This window comes from Diorhabda carinulata, chromosome 9 (genome assembly GCF_026250575.1).
Source record: "Diorhabda carinulata isolate Delta chromosome 9, icDioCari1.1, whole genome shotgun sequence".
In the NCBI taxonomy this organism is placed as follows: Eukaryota; Metazoa; Arthropoda; class Insecta; order Coleoptera; family Chrysomelidae; genus Diorhabda; species Diorhabda carinulata.
In genome coordinates this window covers 18,294,054-18,310,970 of record NC_079468.1, presented here as the reverse complement: position 1 = coordinate 18,310,970, position 16,917 = coordinate 18,294,054, and the positions used below count along the sequence as shown (strand labels likewise).

At 32.3% G+C, this 16,917-nt stretch overlaps 1 protein-coding gene across 1 annotated transcript; it reads left to right on the top strand.

The window, feature by feature from the left end:
* Window positions 1-3,218: 3,218 nt before the first annotated feature.
* LOC130898190 (trans-1,2-dihydrobenzene-1,2-diol dehydrogenase-like) lies at window positions 3,219-16,457 on the top strand. The gene is made up of 5 exons (XM_057807282.1): window positions 3,219-3,523; window positions 3,639-3,895; window positions 10,236-10,421; window positions 14,751-15,024; window positions 16,122-16,457. The coding sequence occupies exons 2-5, from the start codon at window positions 3,644-3,646 to the stop codon at window positions 16,415-16,417; spliced, it is 1,008 nt and encodes a 335-aa protein (XP_057663265.1). The 5' UTR covers window positions 3,219-3,523; window positions 3,639-3,643; the 3' UTR covers window positions 16,418-16,457.
* Window positions 16,458-16,917: the final 460 nt, after the last annotated feature.

Below are 16,917 nucleotides of genomic sequence, written 5' to 3'. Positions count from 1 at the left end.
GAATACGCGAACAAAAAAATAAAAGAGTGGAGTAAAATATGTGGATAAAGACAATAGAAAATATAGAACATAATTAGAAGCTGAAATAGAAAATAAAACAGACAAAAAAAATTAAGAGGGAATATGCAATAAGAAAGAAAAAATAAGTGTAGAAATATAAATGTAAAATGCAAAGAAATTACCAAAAAAATCAAAATGCCCAGAAACTAAAGAAGAATTGAAAAATGGGCGTCATCACTTAAAAATGAATCCAACCGATCAGTTTTTATTGAATTTGCTATTTACAAAGATTTTACATTATAAGTGTAAATATATTTAAAATCAATTAATAAATATTTTGAAATTAATTGATAAATATTTACTACATAGTTTTTGGAAATTTACTGTTGCTGTAAATAACAGTGCAATAGTTAAATTCCCTTGACAAAGATTATAAAAACGATAATATCAAAGTAAAAAGCTCCGTAAATTTGTTTTAAATGGATAATCAGGTAGCCAATATATTAATACGAGTACTTCTCCAACTAACCATTCTTGCACATTTCCCAATAGGAGTATTTTCCGTCATTTCACTTTTTGTAATATCCGTTATGATCTGAACTTTACTTAACCCTGCCTCATTGACTTTTTTTTCCTTTTCATATGATAAATATTTAAAGTTAAACAATTTTATTTATGTGAAAATCGAGAGAGTGTAAATATTTTAAGTGTAAATACTTATGCTAAATTAATATTTAGCTAGATATTTCAAATTATGAACATTCAGAACAAAATTCAAAAAAATTACCCGTTTTTGTGAATAACATATACAGTGTGATGAATTACTGAAGTAGTACATTATACATCCCATAGAAATTTTAGTTTAATACAGAAATTGGCAATTTTATGAAAGTGAAAATGTTATTTTGAGTAATCTTCGAGTCTTTGCCAACTAGTTTATAATGAATGTTAATATTGTGGGACTTTGACAATCAGACCCAACAACGTAGTCTTTTTAATATGTATTCCAAGCTTTGGAAAAACTACGTATTCAATTTTCAACATTCAATATTCAAAATGACATTTCTATGCTTCGCCAAATAAGGGACTAGAAGACATAGAGGAAATTCTCAAAAACATTGAGGCCAAAAAGACAAAGCTATTCCAGGAGGTGACTCATAGCACAATGGGGAATGAACTTCACAGACAAAAGAGGCCAGATACTTACTGAGTGGATAGCTACCACAACAACCAAGTAAAAAACAGGAATTCAACGAAAATGAGTCGCTTAGTGACCATAACTATGTTATATTCCAGGTTGAACATCAAAACAAAAACGCCAGAGAAAAACTTTTAAAGGAAAATTGGGTAAACAAAAACTTGGTGCCGCTGCATCGAAAATAAGGGACAATAATGACTTTAGTGCTGGAAGATTTTCCACCCACCTGACCTGGATATTTGTAATCAATGTATGCCTAATAAGCATTGTATATCTTACAAAAAATCAGCCTATTGGGAGACAGAAGAAATACCACTTATGCGCAGAGACTGAGTGAGAAACAGGGTATACAAAAGAATAATTAAAAAAGGCGAACCAGAATCGAGCCATGCTCTTCTGGAGAAATATAAAACATGAAAAGAAACTCCCATTAGAGCGATTAAAACCGTAAAAAGCAGGAAATGGGCTGAAGTCTGCCAGGAGCTAAATCAGAACATTTGGGGAGATGATTATAGAATTATTATGAGAAACCTCCCTCATACACATTTTTCAATGACCACGACGTAGTGGCCAACTGTTCCCAGTCCATAAAAAAGTTGACTCTCAAATAAATAATCGAGGACAGTTCATCGTACAAGAACTTGCAATAGTAGCTGCGGAACTGGAAAGGTAATGGTGAGGCTCCTGGGCCAGGTTACATATCCCCAGCTGAAGTTTTAAAATCTTTAGTAGAAATTAATCCGGGCTACGTGATTAAGCTACATAATAGCTTGGCTTTAAGAGGAGAGTTAGCAAACCGAATAAGCTACTTCAAGACCCAATATCCTACCGCCCAACTGTCTATTAGACGTAGAAGGTAAGCTCTACAAACACATAGTCATAATGAGGCTTAAGCAAGAACTGGAAAAATGTGGAGCCTAGCGCTCAAACAGTACGGTTTTCGAGAAAAAAAAAGACAATGGACGCTATCAAAAATGTAATGCAATCAGCAGATTTCAGCACATCACCTAAAAGCCTCTGTGTAGTCGTAACAATTGATGTGAAAAAAGCATTTAACAGCGATAATGAGCAAGCCCAAAGATCGAAATATAGACAAAAGTCTCTTACAAATAATTTTTTTGATCTCTCCAAAAGAAAGATCATACTAGAAGCCGAAGGTACCTCAGAGGTAATAAAGATAAGCGGCGGTGTACCTCAAGGTTTAATTCTTGTGAACTAACGCTGTGGAACGTTCTAAACGTCGACCTGCTTAGGTAAGAAATAACATTATTAGGCTCTACCGACGATGTTGTGACGGTGATCATAGAAGGGAATGAAGATACCTTAAAAATCTTCCAAAATACCGGTCTCCACGTATTAATTTCCAGCTATACCCCTCTTCATCAGTACCTAATGAAGACGATGTCCTGCTATTTTTATAAGATCGAGAAGTGCCTATTTAAACATCTAGCTCTTGCTATATAGAATTTTCAGGACGAACTTTCTTCTAAGGAATGGGTAATATTACGAATTAGCACACAGATATAGACCGAGAAGTCGGTCCTGTTATAATATGTTTAACGGATACGTCAGATTTTTTGTATTTTTTGTGACTGTTTTTAATTTGATGTCATAGTGAAAATACATCGGGACAGTGACAGCTGAACTAAAAGTGTATTTAAATAAATTAGATATCAAGTGTGTACATAAATATTAGTGAATGTTAAACGTGTAAGTTAGTGTATAAATAAATTACATAAATAAGGTACAACGAGTTTATAAATTCATCTCACCGCTTATATAAATAAAAACATTATTCTGTGATTAATATCATAATATGGATGCGCCCAATAACATTTTTGTTCCATTTTTCTTTGATATGAGAACCTCCTTATATCACATGTTTACAAGAAATTATTTTCACTGCATTCCGAAACAATCCATAAGTTTCATCAAAAACAAAGACGAAGATCAAGGTTAATCGAAACATATAAGATAGTGTCGAGACAAATAAATCAAAACTAAAATATTTTATTGAAGTAGTATCATTTGTGATACCAGTGTGAACAGAAATGGAACAGTGAAACTAGGACAACATAATTACTTTCATACGCTGACAATGTGTGTAGTATTGATAACAGTATTAATAACAACGGAAAATGACAGGACGAAATATAAAGCTTCTATAAAAACAAGTTTGCGAATACGCCTGTCTCGGTCGAGCACTGTGCTTCAAACATAAAACACTTTAATCGTGACCTTGGTTAAACAGCTCAGTCTCCACCAGCAATTGCCGACTAGTATAGCGACAATCATATCAATTACTAGTGTAGATTGTGAATTCGGGTAAGTTGCTGATATATGTAATAAGTCACAGATAAAAAAAATTGTTTGGAGTTCAAGGAACGACTAGAGATAAAAATAACTCATTCACTTGAGAGTGAACATTAAATATTTACAGCCGAAATGTTACGATGGGGTATAGCTGCCGCTGGCAAAATTTCCAATGATTTTGTAACGGCTATCGTACAGTGTTTACCAGAAAATGAACATAAAGTTGTAGCGATAGCCAGTAGATCACAAAAGACTGCCGATGAGTTCGCTAAAAAACATGGCATTCCAAAAGCTTACGAGGGGTACGATAAATTAGCGAAAGATGAAAAAGTTGATATCGTTTATATTGGAGTTTTAAATCCGCAACATTACGAAATTGCAAAGGTAACATTATTTAAATAGTATATAGTTCATCAGTTCATCAATATTGATTGAAATTATTGGTGTTTATGCCAACCAAAGTGCATATTTCCAAATTAAAATATACAGCATGTCCATAAAATGACGAATAAATTTATTATCAGATACATAAACAGAAAAAATCCAAAGATAATTTAATTTATTTTTTTAAAAATAATGAATGCTGCGAAGTGAATATTTTATTCAAATTAAAGCTCCGACTATTTCTAGTTTACTGATTTCAAAAATCTATCACAAGTCTGTTCAAATTGGTACATAGTGGTCGGAAAATGAAGTGTATCGGTTTTTTTAAACGGGCGTAAGTCCAAGAAAGTAAACTTTCGGAAAACTAAAAAAAACTGTTCAAATGAAAATATTTCACTTAAAATATTTAAAAAAAATGTCAACCTGTAAAGAAATTCAATTTACAACAGGATTAAAAATTTTACATTTGTATATTTATCCACACTTTGGTTATATAGATCTAAAAATGTGGAACTATCGCCGTTTTAAAAAAATAAAGTAGCAAGGAGATAGAAAACTATTAAATTTCAAGTAAAAACTGTTATTTTTATCATAAGCCAATGCTTGCAATTTACTAAAAACATGGTAAAACGAGTTTGAAAGAGGAAAAAAGTTAAAGATGTAGATTTGAGGCCATATTTCTGATTTATGGGTCATCGTTGGTTTCTTCAATCTCGAAATCGCTGGTAATTTCTTGAGATCTGTCATCAGTCACAAATTTCTACGACAAATCCCCGATACTCGTCTGGAATATAGGCTCTCAGTATTTTAATATCTTCCATATTTGCAGTTTTTATTGGCGTTCGACCTTGGTAAGCCTTAACCGAAGGTTAGGAGATAGTATCTGATTTTGTTTTAGCCAGTAAAAAGTTGTGATCAATAATACCATTTATTGTAGGATACGATTCAACACATCGTTTTAACTTAGATTCATTATCGAACATAAAGAGACTACTAAACTGAAAATACATTTTATCCTCCTTATCTGTGTTATCCCTTTTGTTTCTTGTGATATACACGATTTTTTGTAAAACCTATTTTGCCATTTCTTGAAATCTAAAACCTCATGAACAGTGAACTTATTAAACCGTGATGATGCAAAATTACGTCAATTATTTCATAAACATCAAAAAGCTGTCATGTTTCATTAAAGCTTCCCGAAATCCCTGTCACACGGGAGGAAACTGTGGCCGCGACAAGGGACATACTGAGTGACCTTCTGAAAACGTCCCGAATTTATCAGGTATAAGCAGAACTTTCTGATATTTAGGCCATCAAAACCTGAACATCGAAAAAAAATGGACTTACGCCCGTTTTAAAAAAACGATTCAAGTCATTTAACATTGTATCTCTCCAAATTTATGAATAATCTGCTGAAGAATTGAAGAACAAATAACATAAACTTCAGTTGAATGAATTATTCTCAAGGCTATGTAAAAGATAAACATATTCACGTGTAAACTATAGTTATCATTTTAATTAATTGTTGACAAAAAATAATTGTTTCCAGAGAGAAGATTTGAGATTTTCAAAATTCAAATCAAAATTGTGTGCTAGATTGTGGAATAACCCACAAATACACAATAAAGCAAGGTCAAATGTCCAAGTAAAATTCTTTATTTTTGATACATCATTTACGCGTGTTTAACAAACTGTTTTGTTAAACTGTCTTCAACTTGAGTGAGAGAATTATATGAGAAATCAATTACAGTTGGATGAAGTACACTCATATCATAAACGTATTTCTAAATCCGCTTCAAGCAGAATAGAAAGAAAATACAGAGACTTGAGGCATGTTGGAGATGCACCTAAGCAAGGTAGACTTAAAGTTAATGCAAATATTTATAAAAATATCATTTTTCCCCATAATATTATCCATTATGTACACTACAAGGATTGTCTGGGGATCTGGATATTGGAATTTCTTGCGTATAAAATATTTTTAAGCAGAATACCATCCTTATTATGCACATTCCATATATAAGTTGGCCGAAGATGACTATGACGTTCCATATTCGGGCGATGCAAGATTCTATTTGAATGGGCACGTATACCTCTTATTGTTCTGATAGAAATTCTAATAATTAAAATAAAATTATTAATACATATTTTTTTAAAGAATGTTAACAAGAGAATTGCACCTGGATCTTCTTCAAAACACATTACTTCTTAATTCGATCCAGCTTTTCCTTGATATCTTGATTTTCAAAAATTTGGAGCACAATCGCAGAAATCACAATTAGCTGCGCGCCAGTACATTTCCAAACCCATGGATCGGAAAAAGAGAATAGTTTAATGGATCGACAGATCATCCGACCTTATGCCCTATGAATCAATTAGTAATGGAAGATTTTGAGGAAACTGTCCTGGGCAAACTGGATATAAAATATTTCATTATTTTTCCGATATGTAGATGATTGCATTACTACCGTACCAAAAAATCAAATTGAAAACATAAATAAAAAATTCAATTCACAATCTAAATCGAACAAAATAATAAAATCAATTTTCTTGATGTCACATTAGACAAAATTAACAATAACATAAGAACAGATACGAAACCAACTTGGTCCTCAAGATATTTGAACTTCAATTCGTGTCATCCTATGTCACAAAAAGGATCAGTAATAATAAGTTTGGTCGATAAATGTATCCAACTATCAGATCTTGAATTTAGAAGATTAGAAAAATCTGCATTGAAAGAAAATAATTATCCGGAAAAAATGATAAATAACATATTCAAGAAAGGGATCAACAGATACTACAATCAATTAAAAAGCAAAACAGAAACTAAACATCAAAACATAAAAACATTTTTCCTTACCATATATACAAGGACTTTTCCAACAACTATCGAATTATATTAATAAATATGATATTAGTATAAGTTATTAAGGATAATATATAATATTTCACTAAATTGAAATCTAAAACACCAAAAAACAAAAGAAGTAATATTATATATCAAGTGCTTTGTATTAATTGTGATGCTGAGTACATAAGGCAAACATCTCAATATTTAGAAAATAGATTAAGAGGTCATCGATACGATAAAAACAATAGAGCTGCATTAACGAACCATGAAATATCAAAAAACATGAATTCAATTATAAAAATCCAAAAATTCTTGGAATTGGAATACACGAAAAAGAGAATTTTTAGAAATGGTTCATATTCATAAGAACGAAAAAGCTATAAATGATAAAAAGACCTAAATATTTTAATTAAAATTTATAGCTCTATTTTGTAAATACTAATAAAACTACAAATAATTTAATTGATTACTGCTACATATTTGAGATGTAACGACTAAGGAAAATTCATTTTTTCTTAATTAGAACAAATTTCTATTGTTTCTACATCGGTCTATTTTGTTTTTCAATTAGTTTTTTTGGCCAGTGGTTCGCAGTTGGAAGTGAGGATGGCACCACTTAGCGTTCGCTGGGGAATGTTTAACTACATGTACCACATTTCAACGATCTTTGACGTTGTCCTCAGTTCGGGTCTCAAGCCCGAACGAGGGTTGTTAAACCGCCTTGATAAGACGTAATAACGTCGAAACTAGTCAATAGTTACAACCTGTTGCAACTGCGAGCCATTGGTGATGTACCTAATGGCTCGCAATTGCAAGAAAGAGGCGTAATCAATGACTAGCTATTTTGGACATTGTTGTGTTTTATCAGAGCGTTGTAATAACCTCTCGTATTGAGTTTCGTCAGTGTAAACTGGATGGATATAGATGATTTGATTGTATTTGAATTTTCCATAATCTGATATGAAATAGCAAGCTTGAACTAATGCAAATAGTTCCTCCGCGTAAACACTGCAGATAGGAGATAAGACGCAGGATTAGTCGCTTGTTTGAGAGAGGTTAAATGAATGACTTAAGGCCGCTTGACATGTTGCATGCAATTTCTTGCAAAATCAAAATATTACATAGAGGAATATTGCACGTCGTTTGGCATTATGGCAAGACTCTCACCATTGCATCATGGTTGCTACTAATCAAAGTTCCAAAAGTAAAAGTAGGCAATTTTCTAACCTCAAACACCGGCAATAATTATATCTGTCTCTGCCTTGCTTTTGGAGTCTGATGGACAGTTTAGCTAGAGTATTAGTGTAGAAAACATAAAGAAATTAGTTGAGAATGGATGAAAAACACTTGAAAACTCCTGAGGAAAATAAAACGTAATATAAGCAGTATAAAAACTCATTTCTCTCTAAAATTGAAACTTGGCATCTAATCGATAAAATTGCGAGTGCGAGATCTTGCATGAAACAATCAGATGAACTTCATCTGCGCACGTTGTACTGCATGATGTTTTCCAGCCTTTCCAACATCACATATTTCAAGGCATTTAATTATTAAATGCCTTGCAATTTGTGACGAGTGAAAACCGCGCTGTGTTATCGACCCAAATATTTTAATTATTGTTATGTTACAATTTACAAATGTTAACTATGTCACAAATATCTAAGTGACATGGTCATCAAAGCTATTGCCTTAAAAGTATGTCTCGATAAGCTCTCCAAATATTTGTTGCAGTTTATCGAAATGATAATGAGCGTATTGCTTATCTTGAAATTCAATTTAAAAAAAGCCTTGAGTGAAGTAAACAGGTTAAAAATACATTCAATAACAAAACAAAGCGATAAATATTTTACACACCCGTGAATTGCGAATAACAAGAAAAAATTGCAAAACGTAAAACCACAATTTCACAGGAGAAAACAACAACAGATAAAAATGCGGAAAATAAACAAAAAAGATGTTACTATACAGGGTGTTCCAGCACTTCATGCAAAAAATTCGGGAGTAGATGACGTGGAAATAATGCTGTGTCAAAAAAAATCTCATACGACCCCTCGTTTCTAAGTCAGAGGCGTTTGAACTTATATTAAAGTATATTTTCTCAATTATCCATTCGAACATTATTAATTTTTGACGAACGGAATAATAATAATAATTCTACACTACTATCTGAAGGCCAGGGGCGGTTTATGCCCAATGGTTAGCAATACGTAACTTTTAAAAGCACAACCTGTACAATCGAAAGAAAACAAAAATAAATTTTCCAATCGATTTTTCAACCGGTTATTTAACTTGATAAAATTGGTTTAGGAGATATGTAGATTTCTAAACCGTTGTACATGCCAAGGAAACCGTACGCCATGAAGAGACTTTCTGAAGAAAATGATCATAAATTGTAATTATTCATTGGAAATACTTACAGGATGTATTAAAACACAATAAAAAATTTTCTTACTTTTATTTATTTTAATACTCATAATTTTTATTTATGGGCAGATTAAAATTCTCGCGGTACAATTCAAACAAAGAATCAACATTGATTTTGTGTTAATTTGTTAACATAAATAGTGAGTAATAATTAAGTAGGTCCATATTTTTTTGATAATAACCTGAATGGTCAGCGATACTTGGAATTTCCCAACCATAATCCTCTAAACGTTCGCAGAGACATGTGGATTATGCACGATGGAGAGCCTCTCCACTAATGATATAAAAAATCATTTTAATAATATTTTTTCTAACAGATGAAGGTCCATTCGCATGGCCACCACGTTCCCTTGAATTAAATACAATAGATTCATTTTAAGGGGGACATTATAAAGGGTTGGTATATGCAACACTGGTAAACGCAAGGAATGAAATCATCAATAGAATGAGACATTCTGAAGAAAATTATCATGATTTATAATTTTGAAAATACTTGCTAACATCGAGCTACTTACATAAGGAAAAAATTGAAATGTAGAAAAATTTAGTTAGTTGGCATCCAACTTATCAAATACAAACTAAAATAGAAATTCAAAATGGGCACCTTGCACTACACACTTCTGGAATCTACGGACTTTGAACTTGCAAGAGCATTCCAAGATTCTGCCTTATAGCGTCACAATGGAAGTTTATTCTATCGATCATTTCGTCCGATTATTATATCTGGTGAAGTTGTATCAATTCTTTAGCAATTTGATTGGTACAGTAAATAAGGATCTTCGCCCATACTTACACTTCAAAACAAGCATAACAAAAAGCAACACAAAAAATAAATTTTTGTTGAAAAAGGAAAATATAGACGTTTCTCTCCTTGAGCTTCCTTTTTGCGCACCAGTATACAGTGTGTTCGTGAAGTAACGTGACTTGCTATTATTTCAATTTCTATTATGTTTAGGAAAAAAACAGTACATGCAGATATTTCAATATTTCTTTATGAATCTGAAAGCAGATTCAGTAACGTTACTTTACGAACATACTATTAGTATATTTTCAATATTTCAGTTAATGCTGGAACATGGTAAACATGTGTTATGTGAAAAACCATTGACCTTGAATGAAAAGCAAACTAAAAAACTGATTGGCATTTCCAAGGAAAAGAACCTTTTTCTAATGGAAGCTGTGTGGTCAAGATGCTTTCCTGCTTACAAAGAAATGAAAAAAATTATCGAATCCGGAGAAATTGGTGAAGTAAGTACCATTAACTAATTATTAATAGTTGAATATACCAAAAATTAGATCATTCTGATTTTTTTACAAATTTAAGTAATAACCAAACATACTTTGGAGTCAATCTTCTACATTAATAATGACTAACTAGTCATAAGACTAACATTTACACTATCAAAGCAAACTTTATTTAAGCAATTGATCATGAGGATCAGTTCTAATCAGGAGTCCAAATATATCCTCTAAAATACGTATTTACATGAAGTACGTAGTATTTTTCACGACTCTATAAGAAAGTGTCTACTTTCCAACGTACGGCGTTTATTCCAGTCGCACACATTCCTATCGATGTATCTGGCAACTAATGGCCGGTATACACGGCAACGATAAAACATCATACATCGAACGTATGTACTAAAATCGGCGCAGATTTTTTGGTTGGTGCAAGCCATCGGCGCAAGGTTCTAAATCTATTCGATAAATCATTGTCGAGGTGTGTGTACGGAAGTCGGGTCAATAATTCAGTTCGTTCGCAAGGCTCGGTATAGGCGGACGCTTTCGTAAGTTATTGGTAGAAAAGGAAAGATTATCCTGTACCTGTACCTGTAGTTAAAAACCTCAAAGTTGCAGAAAATCTTTCATGAGGTCTTATTATTGCTGATCTAATCACGGTATTGCTTTTTTGTATTCGCGGTGTAACTAAAAACAGGAGATGAGTCTCAAATAATTCTGCCAGTCTTTCAGGGAAAATTTCAATCGTTTAATAAATTTATGGGAGAGTATGACTTTCTTTTAAGAAGCCAATCATTACACCACACACTACGTGATTTTCTTTTCTTTTTGAGCAAAACAAGCCAGGCTAGCGCAAGCGCTTCGTTCTCTTCCATCATAAATGACGTGTTTTCTGCTGAGAACTGACGATCGACGCAGATATCGTGGATACGCACTACCAACGTTCGATAAACGGCGCAAATGAATGTGTAGTTCGTTTGCGCAGATTTATCGTTGCCGTGTATACCGGCCATAACATAAGATTAACTGTCCGGTCTGTATATGTTACTGGCAAATTACGCGCAATTAGTCGCTTCTCTCAAATATTCTCAAAATAAGAAATGTCACTAACTATTCCTATTCACATATTGCTCAAACAATAATATTACTATGAGTAAAAAGAATTAGATGTGAATAAGATGGAATGAAATTTTTAAAAAATTTATTGTTTTGTGAGGATAGTGGAAAAATATTGTACATCACTCGCTGGAAAGTGATAACCACACTCGTGTGATTTCCGCACTCGGCCTGCAGCCTCGTGTGTTAAATATCATTTACCGCACTGGTTATTTGAAATACTATATTAATATAAAGAGAAATTGTAAGTAGATTAAGACTTTGTGATAAAACATTGCCATATTTTTTTGCTTCATAACCATTCTTTTACAACAAGCAATTGAAGAAATTGATTCAAACTCGTAAACGCAAATTTCAACAAAAACGTACAACTATGTACCTTCGCTTTTTACTGATCAAGATCCTCGCTTTATTTTTTGAATAACTTATGTTAGTGCTATACTTTGACATTTGTCAAGTGATACTGGTCACATTGAAATAACTTTTGAAACAAGTAGTGCGTGATTATTATTAAAGCTATTAGTTGTGGGTTGATTTCAAATGCATTGTAGAAACGAACATTTCCGCCATATTTTACTTTTTTTTCCTTAAAGGAAAGAAATATGTGAAGTTTATGGTGCAGATTGCTTAACAGAGCGCACGTGTCAGAATTGGTATGAAAAATTCCGTTCTGGATATTTTTCCCTCAAAGTTGAGCAACATTCTGGTCGGCCTACCGAAGTTGATGATGACCAAATCAAAGTCATAATTGAAGAGGATCGTCATATAACTATTCGATAGGTTGCGAAGAGGCTACATGTATCGCACACCCCAATTGAAAAACACTTAAAAAATGTCTTGGGCTAGTTAAGAAGCTTGATATTGAAAGAAGTTCAGACAAAGAATAAACATTTGCGATATGCACCTCAAACGAAATGAAACTCTTTCTTGAAAAGAATCATCACAGGTGATGAAAAATGGGTCCTGTACAGTAACATAGTTCCAAAACGATCGTGGAACAAACACGACGAACCAGCACAAACCACATCGAAAGCTGAAAAACAACAAAAAAAGCTCATGCTGTTAGTTTGATGGGGTTACAAAGGTGTTGTGTTATTTGAGCTGCTTCCAAGGAACCAAACGATCAATTCTGATGTTTATTGTCAACAATTAACGAAACTTGATGAAGCAATCAGAAAGGTTTAGGGTTCCATCATGATAATGCAAGGCACGTCTTTAACACATGGGAAACTATTAGAGCTTGGCCGGGAAGTGATGTCACATCCCTTATACAACCCTGATCTGGCACCATCTGATTACCATTTATTTCGAAATTTTCAGAATGCTTTGAAAGGTCAAACAAAGGTAGCAAAAGGTCATGGAAAATAGATAATTGATTAAAAACTATTCTTTTTGAAAAGTTTTTTATTTTATACTACAAAACCGAAATAACTTTGTCGCCAACTCAATATATAAATAAATATTTTACCATCAATGCCAATACCACAATTTATGTATGTAATTAATTAATCGTAATTTTACCCGGTGTACAATAAATACCATGTGAAACAGACAACAAAAACGTCATTTTTTGTATATTGGTCATAATTGGGTCGATTGTTTTTTCGTGCAGTCAAAATAAAAAAAATAATACTTATTCCCTATTTTCTGTATTCAATGTATTGAATATTATTGTTTTATTATTATTACACAACTTATCTCCTAAAAAAAAAATTTCCGTTGCGGTTAAAGACGTTAAAAGATCGTCAATTATTTGTGTGAAATAATTCCCGAAACAAATTAATAAAAATAACGTTTCCTCACCATCAAATAGACTTCCAGTGAATTATTTTGGTAATAAGTCGCTAAATAAGAGTCGGGCTAGTTATAAGAAATTAGTCAACAAAAATTTCTATTTCGTTCTATAACTTTATGAAATAAATTCTTATGACAAACACACAAAATATTTTTATTTTTAACAAACGATACTATAAAAATCTGTCTGTCTGTCTGTAAACGTTTGTTGATAAAAAATTTTTAATATATGTTAATTTCAAGAATTATTATAGTTAATAGTTAATATAAGTAATGCGCATTTTTTACTGTGAATGACGAATTCTTTATTAATATTTTACACTTTATCAATATCGTGTTTTTAATTGTGTTGAAATATTTATATTTAAAAAACATGGCTGGAGTTCCGAAAACGGGAATTTGCGGAGCGCCATATATTAAATTTTGAATTCGTAGGTTGGCCAGATTGAAAATAAAAAAAATGAACTGAATTATAAAACTTATAAAAGATGTTATATATATATATATATATATATATATATATATATATATATATATATATATATATATATATATATATATATATAATTATTTTGTCTTTATTTCTCACTGCACTGTGCAATTTCATTATCTTCATTCGCCCATGGTCTAAAGAACGCCTTATTTCTATTTATTTAAAGAAATTTATGAATTCAATAAATCTCACCGAGCCACGCCACTGCTTATCGAAGACTGTCTATTATAAATATTTCACAGAAATTGTTTACATACGCCTTCCGACAGCTTCGGCCAATAGAAATGCATTTATGTTTACGATTTGATGTTTTCATTGGTAAATTGTGGTAAAACGTGGACTGACGGTTTGTTAGATGTTTACCGAATTTTATACGGGGAGTAAACATTATTTTTCATTTCTTAATTTGATATGAGTGCCGTGCGTTTTTATGAAATATTAATTGTTCCTTGAACTGTCTTCTGCAATTGATATTGGAAGAACTATATCCTCAAATTATAACTAGCTTGAAATAAATTTAATTCCAAAGAATTTGTCAGTCTGCAAATATTTACATGAATACTCGGAAATATTTGAGAAGATATCTTTGAAAAGAATGTGTTTCAAATTACATAATTCTACATAAGTACTTCTACCAGTAGCTCAAGGTAGGCCAACCGGTCATACATATATGTATTTATATGTTTCGCAACTGCGTAACACCTTCTTGAATGTTTGTTGTAGTATTGTGAAGTAGCATTTAATCCACAATTTTTCTTTTGAAATTTGAAATATTCTGCATACCCTAAGAAAGTATAACGTGCAAACAATTACAAAAATTCAAATGTGTGTCGTTATATCAAAAAATAATTTTGATCTTTTGATCTAATATTTTATGATAGTTATACAGACTTGCCGTATTATCGTATTCACTAAAATTGATTTCAAATATTTAGGTTTTACAAGTAAACGTAGACTTTGGAGTACCTATTATTCAAAACGAAAGGATAAATAAAAAAGAATTGGGTGGTGGAGTCATCCTGGATTTAGGTGTATACCTTCTTCAGTTTCAACAATACGTCTTTCGCGGTTCCAAACCGACAAAAGTTGTAGCAAGTGGCGTATTAAATGAAAATGGAGTTGACAGTTCTGTAGCTGCTGTATTAATTCATGAAGGTGGTAAAACCGCTGTCGTTTCTGCTTCTGGAACTGTAAGTTTATCTTGTGAAGGTAAATATGAGATGAATTATCATTATAATAAAATTAAGTGCAGGCTACGTCTTGGAGAATAATCTTAAGCGCTGCTAAGGAAGAATATGTAAATAGAATAATAGAAAAATAAAATTGGCATAAAAAATAACGAGGAAATGAATATCAAAATTAATAAAATATCATCTAGTTTAATTTATTTTCTTCTAGTTCAAAGGGAATTACTATTTTTCGAAAATCGAGGCTTTGTTACAGGATCCTTAGGCCCGTCACTGTTAATGATGGCAACTAAGTTTCTGCGAGTGATAACAATTATATGTTTGTTGAAAACACACATGTTGTTCATAAACGAAATATTGCGATATCACTCTGTCATTTTTCATTACAAATGAAAGTGCTACCAACCTCTTTTGTGAAATATCTAATATCTATAGTGAAATGAGTATCTTCCACAACGCATCCCAATTAAGTTTTGTTTCAAGAAGAAAAACAGTACAAAAGAAGCACACGAAATCTTCAAATGTGTCATAGTAATAATATCGTTTTAAAGACTTTTTACAAGCCTTTCAAAAAGTGAAAATCGGCCAGTAAAGGACAAGGAACGGTCGGGATATCCTTTGATCACAGAAACGGATTAAAATTAGCAAAAAATAGGCGTTTGATCATTCGCTCTATCAACTATTCAAGAGAAACGTGAGGTGATTAAAATCTTATTCGTGTCCGTCAAAGCATTTTAACAGTTTTGCAAAAGAAGGGGAGTGTGGGCCAGATCACGATTGAGCAGATAAAAGACATTATCTTGCAGGAATGGTACTATGCCTAGTAAAAATTGTTCTTGTAAATCTTATCCAAATATGGAGTCCAAAATACCTCAAAATATGACAATTAATTACCCTAAGCTACACATGTGCAAATTTTTTCATAATTGGAGACTTTCTCTCTTTTACGAAAATATCTGTACCGTTAAATTGGTGTTATATTTTTAGTTTTTCTCACTTTTCTACTTTAGCATTCCCGACATGCAATTTCACACACCGTTTTATGCAGTTTCCTTTTATTTGAATTCAAATTGTTAGAATAATGCGACAATGTAAATTTCGACTTTTTTTTTTTTCAAGCTCGAGTATCCGGAACCAAGGGTTACATCCGCATACCATTATTTTGGTGTCCAACTTCGCTGGACGTTAACGGAGAGCTCAGAGAATTTCCACTACCAAAAAATTCAGACCAATTTGAGTATAAAAATAGTGCTGGCTTAGCTTATGAAGCTGAAGAAGCCAGGAAATGCATCATGAAGGGGAAATTGGAATCTCCTCAAATAACGCAAAGCGAAAGTATAGAATTGGCCCAGCTTATGGATAAACTAAGAGCTGCCGTCGGAGTAGTATACCCTGCAGACAGTGAAGCGTATTGAAATATAACCAACCATATAAAATATAATGATTTGAATCACACTCGTGTTTTTTTTTCATTGAACTCCCAAGCAAGTGGTAGGCGCCGTTCCATTAACTACGTCGCGGGAATATTCACATTAACAGTAGTATTTCCAAATGGTAATTGTCATGTATTAAAAAACTGTTACATCCTTCTAAAAAGTATTCTGACCATTATGATCAAATTATCTAACGCGTCTATTTTCTCAAGACTTAAGTATTTTTCACGGTTAGCTCGTAAACTGAACTGTAATAGAAACAAACCAAGTTGTATTGTAAAGTTATTTCAGGACAAGTTTTTAATATTTCATGGAAATTGAATTCGTTGCAGTTTGTTTTATCAAATAGTCTTATATGTCGATTAGAACACATGAGAATAATTCATCAAGGCGGGGTTATTACGAATGGTTAACAATTGGTTGCAAGTTAAATCCTCTGTTGAATTATAATGGGTGAATCATTTAAAGATACTTTATTTAGA

Excerpts from the sequence above, each read along its gene's own strand:
- LOC130898190 (XM_057807282.1), top strand. The coding sequence starts at position 3,644 with ATGTTACGATGGGGTATAGCTGCCGCTGGCAAAATTTCCAATGATTTT. Across the intron at positions 3,896-10,235 it reads AACATTACGAAATTGCAAAG|TTAATGCTGGAACATGGTAA; the intron begins GTAACATTATTT and ends TCAATATTTCAG. Across the intron at positions 15,025-16,121 it reads TGTAAGTTTATCTTGTGAAG|CTCGAGTATCCGGAACCAAG; the intron begins GTAAATATGAGA and ends TTTTTTTTCAAG.